The 14032-nt window shown below is 36.6% G+C and overlaps 1 protein-coding gene and 1 long non-coding RNA gene across 4 annotated transcripts in view; one reads left to right on the plus strand and one right to left on the minus strand.

Moving 5' to 3' along the window:
- vipr1a (vasoactive intestinal peptide receptor 1a) overlaps positions 1-3597 on the minus strand; it is a 42271-nt gene extending 38674 nt beyond the window's left edge. For all 3 annotated transcript variants that reach the window (XM_051096185.1, XM_051096178.1, XM_051096194.1), the window contains exons 1-2: positions 3046-3597; positions 309-396 (exon numbers count right to left, since the gene is read on the minus strand). In XM_051096185.1, the coding sequence (XP_050952142.1) occupies positions 309-396; positions 3046-3099 (142 nt within the window). In that variant the 5' untranslated portion in view covers positions 3100-3597. The remainder of the gene's footprint in view (positions 1-308; positions 397-3045) is intronic.
- Positions 3598-9546: 5949 nt separating this feature from the next.
- Positions 9547-11724, plus strand: LOC127154586 (uncharacterized). The gene is made up of 3 exons (XR_007825496.1): positions 9547-9625; positions 9713-9754; positions 10102-11724. It is a non-coding gene; the product is annotated as an uncharacterized LOC127154586 (long non-coding RNA).
- The last annotated feature ends 2308 nt before the right edge of the window (positions 11725-14032 follow it).

Here is a 14032-nt window from a genome sequence, read left to right on the forward strand (position 1 = left end):
GTCAATTCTTAGGGGGAAAAGCCAGAAGTGTGGGATATAAACCTATTCTGAGCAGAGGGGAAATGAGAGAAAAGAGAGGTTTTCTGCAACCATAATGCAGAATGTTTAGAAACTCTTAATAGGTCTATAGGTCATGTTGCAATACCTGAAACACTGCCATTATATTTTCATATTGAATTTATGGCAACCACAGCTGTCGCTTTTTTACTGTAGAATATTTTTACAGTGTATATCATTAATATACAAACATTGTTGTGTCTTTGCATGCCTACAGTTGTCATTTAGTGACTTATATGCAGTGTACATACCTGACGTGATGTTTTCCAGCTTGGACAAACATTCTCCTTTCTCCGCTTCCAGCTCCCACATGACCTCACACATCTGGACAGACAGCATCTGTTTACATCAATAACACAATAACAAGATTCTGACTTGAGTTATGTTTTACTTCTAATAAAACATATCTTAATTTTTAAAGTTTCAGAGAACATTACATCACATTTTGGAATAGCAACAGACCTTTGATCACATTACAAGCTGAATATAATTTCTGTTTGAAGAGAACGAAGTGAACCGGTTGCACGTGTGACACTGCCTCTCCCATTTCCCGAATGTCATGGAAATTTGATGAAGGGTAGAACAATTTATGTTGTTCCTTCATTTTTACATAGCAATTTAACAAGCGTAGCGTAAGTACCCGCACTGTACTGAGCACTTAATAATGTCGCCTTTCACCTCTGTCAATCCCTAAAGGACTAACCTCCGGACATCTACAAGGTGGAAAAATTTGCGACATAAATTATTTGTCTTAAAGCTGTCTCATTGCAGCTGTATCCAATTTTCCTTAAAATGTAGCCTGGATTATATAAGAAAACGCTCTCGTGGATTCTTTCATAGAGCACCGGAGGACGGTCAGATTTATGGCAGGTACTCCGGCAGATGAGGCCATTGAGAGGTGGCATCAATCAAAATTTCACTGCAGAGCTATGGTTAGTCCCTAACCTGTCCGTATGCTTACAGAAAGTATGACCATCTGGGTCAAATGTTACTCTGGTACCTGAACGGTCAGTATGTGTGATCTACAACAGTGCTTTACAACTTGTTTTGCACAGCAGTAGCCCCATAAATAAGGCTCAAGAGCATTTTCTACAACACTGGATCTGAAATGTGTCCCCTTTAACTTCTATTGTGCTGAATATCATTCATTATTATGATTAATATTATTAAATTACCTCTAAACAAAACACAATCAATACTATGGGTGAAAACAGACTTATCTAAAATGCCACATCTGTCACAAATGTTTAAAACTACCATGAGATATGCATTCAGTGTATCTTTTAGCTCAAATGCAATTCTTAATATTTCATGTATGTGCCCAAAGCAAACAATCACATTCGTTTGAACATATAGCTACTGTACTGCATGGGGCTACATATTCAGAAGTAAATTTCAGTTGCATGGCTATACTTTATAGAGACATGAGTCACTACTGTCTGCAGTGAGGAATGAGGTATGATCAAGGACAGTGCTGACATGGACACAGGGATGAACAGAGAAGAAAATGAGGGTTGTTACCATGGCATCACAATAAAGAGAAGAAAATAATTCTTTTCACTATTTCAAATAGCATGATTAACAATATGACAGCCAGTTTAGACGGTAAACACATGCTGTATAGAGGAATCTTTCCATGGTAACACTGGTACTGTGAATGCATGCTGTTACTAGCAGTGTCAGTCGGGAGCAGTTAACCTGAAGGATTTAAAAGCAAATACTGACTGATTTCCCATGTTAACCAGGTTAGTGATCAGATTTCTAACCTTAACAGCACAAAAAGAGATGTGTGATGCATCATAAATATAATAATGGAAATGTAGTAAAGCAAACCATGCATCATTTTAACATTTTGGCACTTTTTTTGAAATGTTAAGCTTCACGTCTGGCTAGACCTAAGAAAATCTGAAGTAATTCAATAAACAATTTTATACTCATTTCACATATGCATATCAGTAAGGTGCATAATGCTTACAGAAGATGCTTTCTTTTTCAATCTGGACCTTAAATGGCAATGCAAACTGTTTCAAGCAAAATGCACAGACCACTGAAACATATTTGTGATCTTGGACTACAAAACCAGACTTGGTAGCATGGGTGTATTTGTAGCAACAGCCAAAAATACATTGTAGTGGTCAAAACAATTGATTTTTCTTTCATGACAAAATTCATAAGATGTTAAGTAAAGACCATGTTTCATAAAGACAGTAAATTTCCAACAGTAAATATATCAAAACGTAATTTTTGATTAGTAATATGCTTTGCTAAGAATTTCATTTAAACAACTTTAAAGGCGATTTTCTCAATATTTTGATTTTCAAATAGTTGTATCTCAGCCAAAACCTAACAAACCATTCATCAATGGAAAGCTAATTTGTTCGTCTTGCAGATAAATCTCAATTTCAAAAAATGTACCCTTATAACTGGTTTTGTGGTCCAGGGTCACATTTGCATGATATCTTCTCCACAGAGGCACATAATCTAACCGGTTATTATTTAAGTGCATAAATCAGCTTTTTTTAATATCGCTGAACATGCTTCATCAAAATGTCAGAGAAAATGTCAGTGTAGGCTATAAGAGAAGCTCTCTTACCACATAATTATGTCCTTTCTGCCTAGTTTTTAATCTTAAATTTGATTGATTTCTTATGGATAATACAGGAGAGTTTCAATTGATTGCGTTCCAGTGAAATGTACAGTTTACCAAATGTTACCAAATTCTGCTCTGTGAGAGAAAACACAGCAGCAGTTGCTCAGAGACACAAGAGCAAAAGAGCAACAGTTTACTGAGGCTCATTTATCTGAGTTTATTTTGTCAGCACAGTTGAAAGCAAAAATTCTCCAATGAAAAGAAGAAAAATTAACATATCCTTGGACCTGACGATTTGTTTGAGGACTAGGTGTGTGTTAAATACTAAAGAGCTTTTCTTTCGTCGATGACTAATTACATGGGAAAACTGGATAACATGATAAAGTGCTGATACTCACGGGTCCAAACGAGCAGGTTAGGTATAAAATCAGCATTTGTTTAGACATATCCATTTCAGCCGATTCAGCAGTTGCCCGAGAGCGCTTTGCAAAAGTACCGATGCACAGAGACAAGTTGACGGCCGAAAAGTAACTGACAGAAGAATCCGAAGCTTCAGCCAAGTATGCGCTCCGGTGCGCACGGATTCACCAGCCGTACTTCGCCGCCAAACCTGTCCATGTTTATCCCTAATATGAAAAACACTTCATTCATAAACGACTCTGGAATGATGCGAAGCCATTCACAACAGGCGTTTGCGTGAACCACGTAGACACATGACACGCGTGAGGTGGACTGTAATTCCAAGGCTGCCGACCCACGTTCTAAACCCTCACTTCCAAAGTAGGTGTGTGTAGTCAATAGTAAGCAGCCGCAGCACAGCCCTGAATAACAGCGTTTAGTGACTCATTCTCTGTCTTAACCTGTCCGCACTGCACAGCTTCTGCGCTTTTTTTTTCATTTATGGCACAGATATTGTTCCCAAATCTTGCAAACTGTCTCCGTGGCAGCTCTTTATGTCTTCTTCTGCTCCTTCTGTTCTTAAATTATCTTCTGTAGTTAAAAGGTATGTTATGCAATATTGTGACATATGTCATGCACGGCAATAACATAAACTAACACGCCAATACAAATACAGTATGTGAGGTCTCGCCTTCTCAAACTGATAATAATCAGCACTGTAACTGACTGTTGGAAGAGTCTTGGGAAATTTTAATAAATGTAAATGCTTTCATGGGAATTTCCTTCATTTATGGAGCCCTGGGGAGTCAAACAAAAGCGGATATGTAAATGCATATGTGCTTGCAGCATGAAATCAGTCATTGGAAGTACAGTGGAGAAAGTCTAATATAGATTGGCCAACCCACAGTATGGAGATCTTATACATTCATTTTTTTTTCAAAGGAACCTGCCAGAAGAACAAGAGAAGTGACTCACTGAGTGCAGTCTGTAGACAATAACATTCCTAAGGAAATGTATGTTAAATGGTGCAAATGCCGTAAAGAACTGATATTCCTCTTAATTTATCAGCACTCACATATCCTCAGATCTTATATATGTGACCCTGGACCACAAAACCAGTCGTAAGTGTAATTTTTTTTACATTTCTGAGATAAAAAAGCTGTTCATTGATGTATGGTTTGTAAGGATAGGACAATATTTGGCTGAGATACAACTATTTGAAAATCTGGAAAGTGAGGAGGGAAAAAAATCTAAAATATTGAGAAAATTACCTTTAAAAGTTCTTAGCAATGCATATTACTAATCAAAAATTAAGTTTTGATATATTTACAGTAGGAGATTTACAAAGTGTCTTTATTGAACATGATTTTTACTTAATATCCTAATGATTTTTGGCCCACACAATGTATTTTTGGCTATTGCTACAAATATACCCGTGCTATTTAAGACTGGTTTTGTGGTCCATATACTACATTTCTTCAGATGTATTGCTCAAACCATTTACTACAAAGATGCATTGACTTTGTGACATGCTGTGCTAGCACACGAAATTGCACCTTTCATCACTACTATAACCATAATACTGCAAGTGAAGAATTGGAAAACTGGAAAAAGACAAAGTCAACAATTTATGGTTGATTTCTGTTATTTCTCTATTGATATTTAGTGGCTGAAACTTACCAGCATAATACTGGCTGAAGATCTGTGAATACAAATAAATACAGACATGAAAAAAAAAGCAAAAACATCATTGCTTCATTTAACGTTTGTGTAATAGCATCCTGGTTTTTGTTGAATGTGCTTTTATCTCTTGTGAAACGGTATCCTGGTGTTTTGTTGTGTTTCGTTTGGATGAGTCACAGAACTCACTGACCTGCAGAATGCCATAAAATCGTACTAACCGTGGAATAAAACAACTGAAATGTAATATAGTGCCATATGTTACCTGAAAAGTGTTTATACAATCTACTTAAAGTTTCTCTTTCTCTATTCTGAGTCCTAATTTTAAAGGCAGTCTATCTAAATTACTCAGCTACTGTGTGTTATCAACTTCTCTAATGAACAATGCGTCTGACCTTTACCAACTCAAATCCTTCAGAGTTTTTACACAAACGTTGCTCTATCATATATTTGCAGTAGCCTCTCAGTGCTGCCAGTCTAAAGAGGAAATATGCCTTCACATGTGGAATGAATGAGCTAAAACCATCTTTGGTTTTGGCTGTCTCTTTGTGGTGGAGAAAGAATATAACACTTCTTATCTCAAGCTTCATCTATCACTTCGCATATCTTCTGGACTCTATCCTCCTTCAGCCCACATCCTGTTTGAATGGAGGAACCACCCCCTCAAGGCCGGTCTGCATTAAAACAAGCTGTTACTATCAACAAGCAGTCTCATATATCACACACATCATAGAGGTGACAATGAGTTTGAATTTTGAGAATTACTTGTCATGTCTTGTGAGTTCACATACTGTGAAAAAGTGGTGGCCAGAACAACGTGCAAAACAATCAATCGAGACAATGTCAAACACTGCAATAATATCAGTAATAATAGTGCCAGTTGCATTTGTTTGAAACAACAAAGAGTGATTCGAAAGACGTTTAGGAATAGCTTACTGACACTGGACGGCAACGAATATTGAGAATTATACAACAGTTCTATCTGGTCCTCGATTCTGACAAGAGTGTGATATTCAAGTGATAACAGAACGTCATCCGTTTTACTGTTTGTAGCACTCCGCTTGTGGTATTTCTCACAGCCAGTGTCATGGCGGACACCCAAATCCACTATAATTGTAAAAATAATACTGTTTTTGTGTCACGGAATATAGTTTTAAGAGTTTTTTTAGGTGAGAATGTGCTTGTTTAGACTTCAAATATGCGGTTTGTTAATAAAGATAATGTCTATTTGAAAATTTGCTTCTACAGTTTTGGAAATGTGAGATCCAGGGCATCAACAAGCATTCTGCGCTCATGAATCTGCTGAGAGCAGCCTTACCTCAGCCAAATCTTCTGAAATTTGCAGCTGACTCTGATATCTGCATAGTGGTAAAACAGGAGCTATAATTATTTTTGGGTAAATCCAGCAGGCTGTCTTTGGTCTCATTAATCTATTATTTGTTCCAGAGTAAACCATTCTGGCTGAGGGTAAAATCTCATTAGGTTATAATTTATGTAAATTTAATGCTATATATCAGAGCGCTGTCTTTGTACTTTTAATTGAATTGCCTAGTAACCTTTATGATGGCTGTTACTTAATATTACTATTTAATAACTAATGTTTTATATGAATAATAGTAGTATTAAATAATAGTATTTCATATTTGAAAACAGTGTGTGTGTTCGTGATGGTGATTTTAGTTACATTAGATGGCAACAAGTGACATAAATAGTCAGCAGTAAAGACTTTGAAAGAGATTGAAACAGGGTTGTAAACAAGAAAGTTATTTTTGCATTCAACAACATGCAAGTCGCAGCCACTGTCAATGGAAATCACTCTTAATATATGAAAGGATAATACGACAAAGATATCGCTGTCCTTAGCGGATATTCAAACTAATGTTTTATTGTAAAAAAATGAGATCGAGCTGAAGTATGAATGCTGCAGGTAATCACACTCGCCCGGTCCATCTCACTCTCATAATACTCTATTTTACATAATATAGCCTTCCTGTTCCTTACTACTTGTAAAGTGATGTTTTCAAATTAGTAACGCAGGCTTGGGCTCAGCTGTTAAAATCTCAACTTCAGATTTGAATCAGTGGCAGAAGGCAGTAGTTCAGCACAAAAGAGGGTTTTTAAAGACACTCCATTGTTGTTTCGTATGTACTTACACACTCATGCTGTCCCGAACTGTTGAATAAACAGGTTACTTTATCATTGTCATCAGTTGAAACGGAAATAACTTATCGTTTTTTCAGTCACACCCAAAAATAAACATGGGAACAATGACAGTGTTTCTCTTACTTAAGTGGATTATTAGCTGAGTCTTTTGGTCACAGCTATCAGTATCAGGGTATGTGCTAAACTCTAAAGAGAGCTAATCTCTGCTTCATCACCAATCGTCCATATTGGCAGCACTGAACGTAAACACTGCCACTGAACCGACAAAGCTTGCAAATTTAGCTGATTATTGCTGCTGAAAAAGGTCAATTATTGTCATGCTTTGAGCTGTACTAATCGGTCAGACAGGAAAAACATTTGGAGTACTACAGACTGCCAAAAGTTATAACAAATCAAGGAGAAGAGTGCAAAATACTGTCTGAGGAACAAAAGGCGTTTGTGGTTGGCCAAACTGGCAAGACTTTTTACATGGTTTAGACAGCATAAATTAGCAGAACAACATATTCAGTAGTACATTAACTGTGCAATCAATGCTGTTTGTTTACATCTGAGTATCTCGAATACGCCCACGCATCCAGAGTACAAACCATCTATTCATTTTAGTTTTTTAAGACTGTCTGCCACAAACTCTTATAGGTACAGTATTGGACAAAACATTGTCCAAGCCTCATCTCATTAGCATAGGAAGAAATTTAAAGCTACAACAAGAATGACACTGAATGCCATATAAAATAAGTCTATAAGATTAAAAGATAATCAGTCACCAAAAATGTTTAGTCTCCTAGGTATATTCCTGTAGTTTGTATATATGTCAGAACTTTCATTCATCTGAAAGCTGTGTCCCCACTAGGCAAGGTTAAATTACAGAGGTGCAGGAATAAAAGCTAACTAAATCATAGAGGGTTGATGCTTTGGGCAGAAAAGGGGGTAGTGATTCATAAGTGTTTGGTCAAATCAATTCTCCAAATGTAATAGGGTCACAGACAGACACAAAGTTGGACCTGTTGACTCAATTTACCCTCTAGCAAGTCAGCACGAAATCTGGTTAGAGATCAGTTTACACATTAAAGCCCTTTACCTGGAAGGAACCAGAAGCAATGGTGGATGATGGTAATAGTCTATGGCTTTTTTGTCCTTGAGAGAGAGCAAACAGTGTGAGACTAGCACTGCTGCTGAAGTCGTATTAGATGTACAGGTAATTTTTAATACTCAATTTTTTTCTGTTTTTGCACATAAGCAACAGTGTGTGAAGATTTATGGTGGATTACATATTGAGCATTTTTATTGTAATGCAGAGATAGGTGTGTTTGGTTGGGTGTTTGATTACACAAACAAATACCAAGCATTAAACCTGCTGTTTGAATACCAAAGACTGCACAAGTTGTGGCCTGCGCAAGGAATCGCGTGCCAGCGTATTTTGGGAAAATTCACAACCTGTCTCAAAAAAACACACGACATCCAACTTTTGCACATCCAACTGATTAAAATGATTTAACAATTCACAAGAAAAAAATACCGGTATTTTTACTGTGCTGAGCCAGACACTTCATAATCTGCAGCTGTTCCTTATTTAAGTGCACTACTGCCTGAATGTTAAATACCTCGGGCAAATTGATTATATTGATTGAAACTGGAATCATCCGTGATACTATGCATGTGAAGGCTTTTACATTAATGGGAAACACAATGACGCGACGTGGTGAACATGAAAACAGAACATTTGCTAGTATGGATTGCAAAACAGTTTTTCTAAGAGCTGACATGTGCTGATAAGGGGATTGTCCTGATGTTCTTTCATCGAACAGATTACTACATTTGGACGTGATGCTCTGTCAGCTGGTCCAGAGCCCTTTTAATAGTTTTCCACATTATGAGAATGATCAAACTGAAATGCTCTTTTGCTTTAGACTCTCATATCCATCCGTGGTGTCATACAGTATTCAGTCATGACTGAGCAGTAGTGAGTTCTTTAAGCAGCAGATGTCAATAATTTGCTTCCAGGCCAAGACAGAGGTTTTGACCAATTCAGTCTCTTCGTGGAATCTAATCAGAGGAACTTAATGACTAATAATCAGCTTGCCTATGATCATCCAAGTGTACCTATGAGTTAGTTACAGTTGTGACAGTGATGTAATAAATGAAATTCCATTAGGTTTGAAATACTGTGAGACAATGGGACACAAACACATTTTTGCTACTGTACTACAGTGTACTGAAGTACTGAAGTCTCCTTCACAAGTTACAGTTGGTTATTTTCCAGTAGTGATATTGTAGTCAGCTCAGTGTGTTACTCTGTTGCAACAAATAGTTGACAGCTTCCTGCAGAAAATGAGGGTTTGCGTTAAAGGTGTCACTCATCCTCACATGCTACTTTTTACAGCGTGAGACCGTTTACTCAGAAACAAACAGGTTTAATGTTAAATGGTGCAAGTGGTTAATTTACAGATCATCAGCTGTAAATTTACATGATTTAACTGTTTATTGAAATAGCAGTATTAATTGGCCATATTTTTACAGCGATTTTTGTTTTTGTTTACTATGAGTAACTGTGCAACACATCCAGCTGACAAGTTCCCAAATTAAATTGTGACTCAACATTTTAGCTCGACCATAGAGGAAGTGCCTTTCAACACCACATATCTGGAACAAGCATGAAACAAGATCTCATTGGTGCTGCTGAATGATGCTTGATAGTACTACTGCTTGTTAGTCTATTTAGGTCAAGGTGATAATAAGGTAAGGTAACATTTTTAATTTTTAATTTAACACATTTAAGTGACTTTGCACATACATTTTATATGTAAATCCATTTTATTATTTCAGGTTTATTTTGAGAAGACATGAGACAAGCAAAAGAGATATGTGGTAAGAAATGCATTAAATTATTGCTTTTTGAAATTTTTAATTACTTTTTAACAACTAGTAAAGTGATTATTGTAAACATGATGGTTACTGTAATTCTAGACTAAATGTGAACATGCATTTACTCATCTCACTTGCACAAAAACAGAGCATTTCTTTAAAATAAAAAAATAAACAGTGAAATGCAAACTCAGAATATGACCCGTTTTATTAGCCAGTGTCTTCACTGCTGACTTTCAGTGATTTAATTCAACCATACAACCAACATCTGAAATCATGTTCTACTTTACATATTTTCATCCACCTTTGTTATGTTTTGTTGTTGTTGTTGTTGTTTTATGATTTTTAAGACAGTTTTAGCGAATGGCCTCGCTACTTCTTGTTCTGTGTCTGGGTCATCGACATCGCCTTGATATTTTGGATTTATCACCTGGAAACACGTTTGAAAGAAATAACTGAAAAATACCAGAGGGACAGATGTCAAGAAGAGGACTATGTCAACTGCACAGAAAGTGTCTTTACATGTGAGCAAGCCATCTGAAGCAGTAAACGAGCAATTAATGTAAAACTGCTGTCTTATAAAAATGACAGTTTAAAAAAAAAAAAGAAGAAGAAGAATTTATGTCTTGTAATGGAGTGTCTCAGTGTAGACCTACTTTATGAAATGAATTTACGTTCACCACATTCAAATGTATATTTTGTGTGGCAGCCTGCATTTGAATAGTTACAGCTTGATTATTTGTTGTTCAGCATTTCTGATCAAAAAATAATGTGCACTCTAAAATAAATCTAAAATTGTTGTTTTAAATTTATACTGAAAAATAATATGCTTGTATAATATCTAAATACAAAATTTGTATATAACCTTTATTCCTGTCACAAAAAAAGGAGTTTAAAGGAACTGTTTACTCAATATGTGAGAAGACTCAATATGCTATATTTTTGAGTAAAAAATAATGGTAAAATTCTCAACTTGTGTTGACACATGTGAAGGATTTTTTAAAAATTAATCATAAAATTTCTTTTTCTTGCAGTCTCAACATTTGTATGCTTTTGAGTAAGTTCACTTGAGCCAAAGTTAGTGTTTCAATAACAGATGCATAAAGATGTTGTAAATTACCTCAAAAGGAAAATGTATATCAATAATTAATTACAAATATTTATATCAGCTGCCATTAGTAATTGTAGCAGAATTACTATCACAATCAACTAATCTGTTCATCAAGTGAACATTCAGTGTAGTTTCGTACAGCGTTGGGGGTAACACATTACAAGTAATGTGAGTTACGTAATCAGGTTACTTTTTCAAGCAACTAGTAAAGTAATGCATTATTGTAAACATGATGGTTTACTGTAATTCTAGACTAAATGTGAACATGCATTTATTCATCTCACTTGCACAAAAACAGAGCATTTCTTTAAAAGGGTCATCGGATGCAAAGTTCCCCTTTTCATGTTGTTTGAACATTAATGTGTCTTGGCAGTGTATATACAAATCTACCCTATAATGATAAAAATCCATGCAGTGGTTTTTAATTAATCTGTAAAAATAATATCCCCTTTTTCAAATCGAGCCATTCTCACGGTGGCGTCACACCGACAGAGGCCGCTCCCACGATAGTTGATTGACATGAGCGTCTTACCTCAGACCAGCTGTAACAGTCCAACCTACATTGTTTCGATGCCGGAGCAGGGATGTAAGTTAGACAAGAATATCTCTGACTGAAGTGTTGTGTTGCAGGATGTAATAATGAACATAGTGCTTGTCATCATTTACTCCCGACATCTGAGCCACTGAAGATGCAGTGGATTACGTTTGTTTGTGAAGGGAATGTGCCTCCCGATCTACATAAATGCGTCTATGTTTGCATAAATCATTTGTGATCCAGCTTCACTTAGAGCAGAAGTGAGTATGAGGGTTTTTTTAATGAATCTCTGCAATCAGCTTTATTAATAACGTGCTAGTTAGCAAGTTTCGCAGCTAAATGTGTTAAATGCGGCTAAAGTAAACAGGCTTGTCACTCCACAGAGAGAAGAGAGGGGCGGGGCGAGCAGAGCTCATTTGCATTTAAAGCAACCTCAACCAGAACAGGATGATTTTTGCTGTTGTTGTTGCAGAATGACAGCACAGTTGTTTGATCTGTGCCCTCTGCTGTACAGATGTGAATTTACAATTCCTTCAGCCTGAGGCGTATTCAGTTCACTAGCCTGAGCTAGTGTGTTCCAAACCAATGACAAAATTCGCATTTACAAGATATAAGCATTCAAAACTTACAGTCTTTAACTTCTGCCAATATAAATCAACGGATGTTGATGACATCACCCTGCACTTCAGCTTCTCATCAAACTTTCTGTCCAATCAAATGCTCTCTAGAACACGTCCCGCCCCCTACACTATAAATAGATGCTGAAGCTGCTTCTGAAGTCAGTCACTTGTTAATGGAATTTGTATTTTCTGTATGGTAAATGGCACATATTGCACTATATAGGGGACAAGGAATTATTCGGACAGTGTAAATATGCATTCCGTTGGGACGAATGAAGTCTGGTTTTGCACTGTCACATGAATTGTCGCAGCGCACAGTCTGCGGTGCTCCAGAGACATTATAGCATGGAACGGATCATATGTGCGAGTTGATAGGATTGTGGCTGTCATACGCTATCAAATGCAGCTTCAACAGCTTTGGCCCAAGCTGTGATATAAACAAAACTCTGTTGGCTATTTAAAAAAGGGGGTGGGGCTGATTGATTTGTCCTGCCCTGACATCCAGTTTCAGTTGACATTGTCAACGCATAAATAAGCCTGCGTGTTTCAAAGCACTTCTGTGCTTCTGCTAATATTAGAGTCATTTCTTAATGATTGATCTGTAAACCCCTCCCTTCTTCTAAGTCTACTCTGCTCTGATTGGTCAGCTGGCCAACCCTTACCAAAAAGAAGTATACTTTAAATGCATTAAATTAAGTATACTTAAGTAAAGATCAAGTATATTTTTAAGTATACTATATGTTGTAAGTATACAAATATCAGTGTACTAGTAGTAGATCTTTGCAGGTTTCAGTCGCATATCTCGGATCTGAGTTCTGCACAGCACTGGACACAGACTCTGCACTTTTGACATTTTCTGGAAAAAAGGATTTTAAATTTCACATCAAGTTAATTAAAAGGTATCTCTTTATCATGTTGACTGTAGTTGTCATCTTTAAATCACGATTTGCTTATGATTGTTATCCTCAGCCTGTCTCTATTTTTTCATAGTCATCTGATGTTTGCACTGCAGTACTTCAGGGCCTTTCAGTCATCTTGGAGGATGACCCACAGGAATTTTACAGGATGTGTTTCGTAAGTATTGCTGGATTTTCTGCTCTCATCATTTTGTTTTATTCAATATCAATATAGTTCTGGTTATGAAAAATTGTCAAAGGTTCTGTGTATTATTATTTTTTTTTTAGTTTTGCAGTAGATGCTATATTTGTCTTTTGTGAAAGTTTATTACTGAAATTGGTGTAAATGCTTTAAATTCGCGAAAATGTGTTGAGTGATCACAAACATCATTACACACTTTACACACTTTGAAATAAACTTCTTGAAATAAAGAGCCTAGTTCACCCAAAAATGCAAATTAGCCCATGATTTACTCACTCTCAAGACATCCTAGGTGTATATTAGGGCTGCACGATAAATCACATGTGATTGTCATGTGCATCTCGACAGTAAAGACGGTTCTGTGATTAGTAGTAAATCTCCATCACGTGCATTCAGATGGAGCGGAATTTAATACACAGAGCCTTAGTTCACTGACAAGCTACGCAATATCGCGTTCATAATCAAATGCGATTCATCTGTTTTCATAGCTTGTCTATTCATCATAGATTCATAGCTTGTCAGTGAACTAAGGCTCTGTGTATTAAATTTCGTTTACTACTAATCACAGAACCGTCTTTACTGACAAGATGCGCATGACAATCACATGTGATTTATCGTACAGCCCTATTGTATATGACTTTCTTCTTTCAGACCAATACAATCAGAGTTATATTAAAAAATATCCTTGCTCTTCCAAGCTTTATAATGTCAGTGGGTGGCTGTTTCTGTTCAACAGTTTAATGAAGTGCAGTAAAATGCGTCCATCCATAATAAAACGTGCCTCACACAGCTCCGAGAGGTGAATACAGGCCTTCTGTAGCGAATATATGATTTTGTACGAAAAATGTCCATATTTAAAACTATACACTTTTCTCTCACTTCCGCTAACTGTCATAGGCAGAAGCCATCCCGGGCAG

Source organism: Labeo rohita, chromosome 2 (genome assembly GCF_022985175.1).
Source record: "Labeo rohita strain BAU-BD-2019 chromosome 2, IGBB_LRoh.1.0, whole genome shotgun sequence".
Classification (NCBI taxonomy): domain Eukaryota; kingdom Metazoa; phylum Chordata; class Actinopteri; order Cypriniformes; family Cyprinidae; genus Labeo; species Labeo rohita.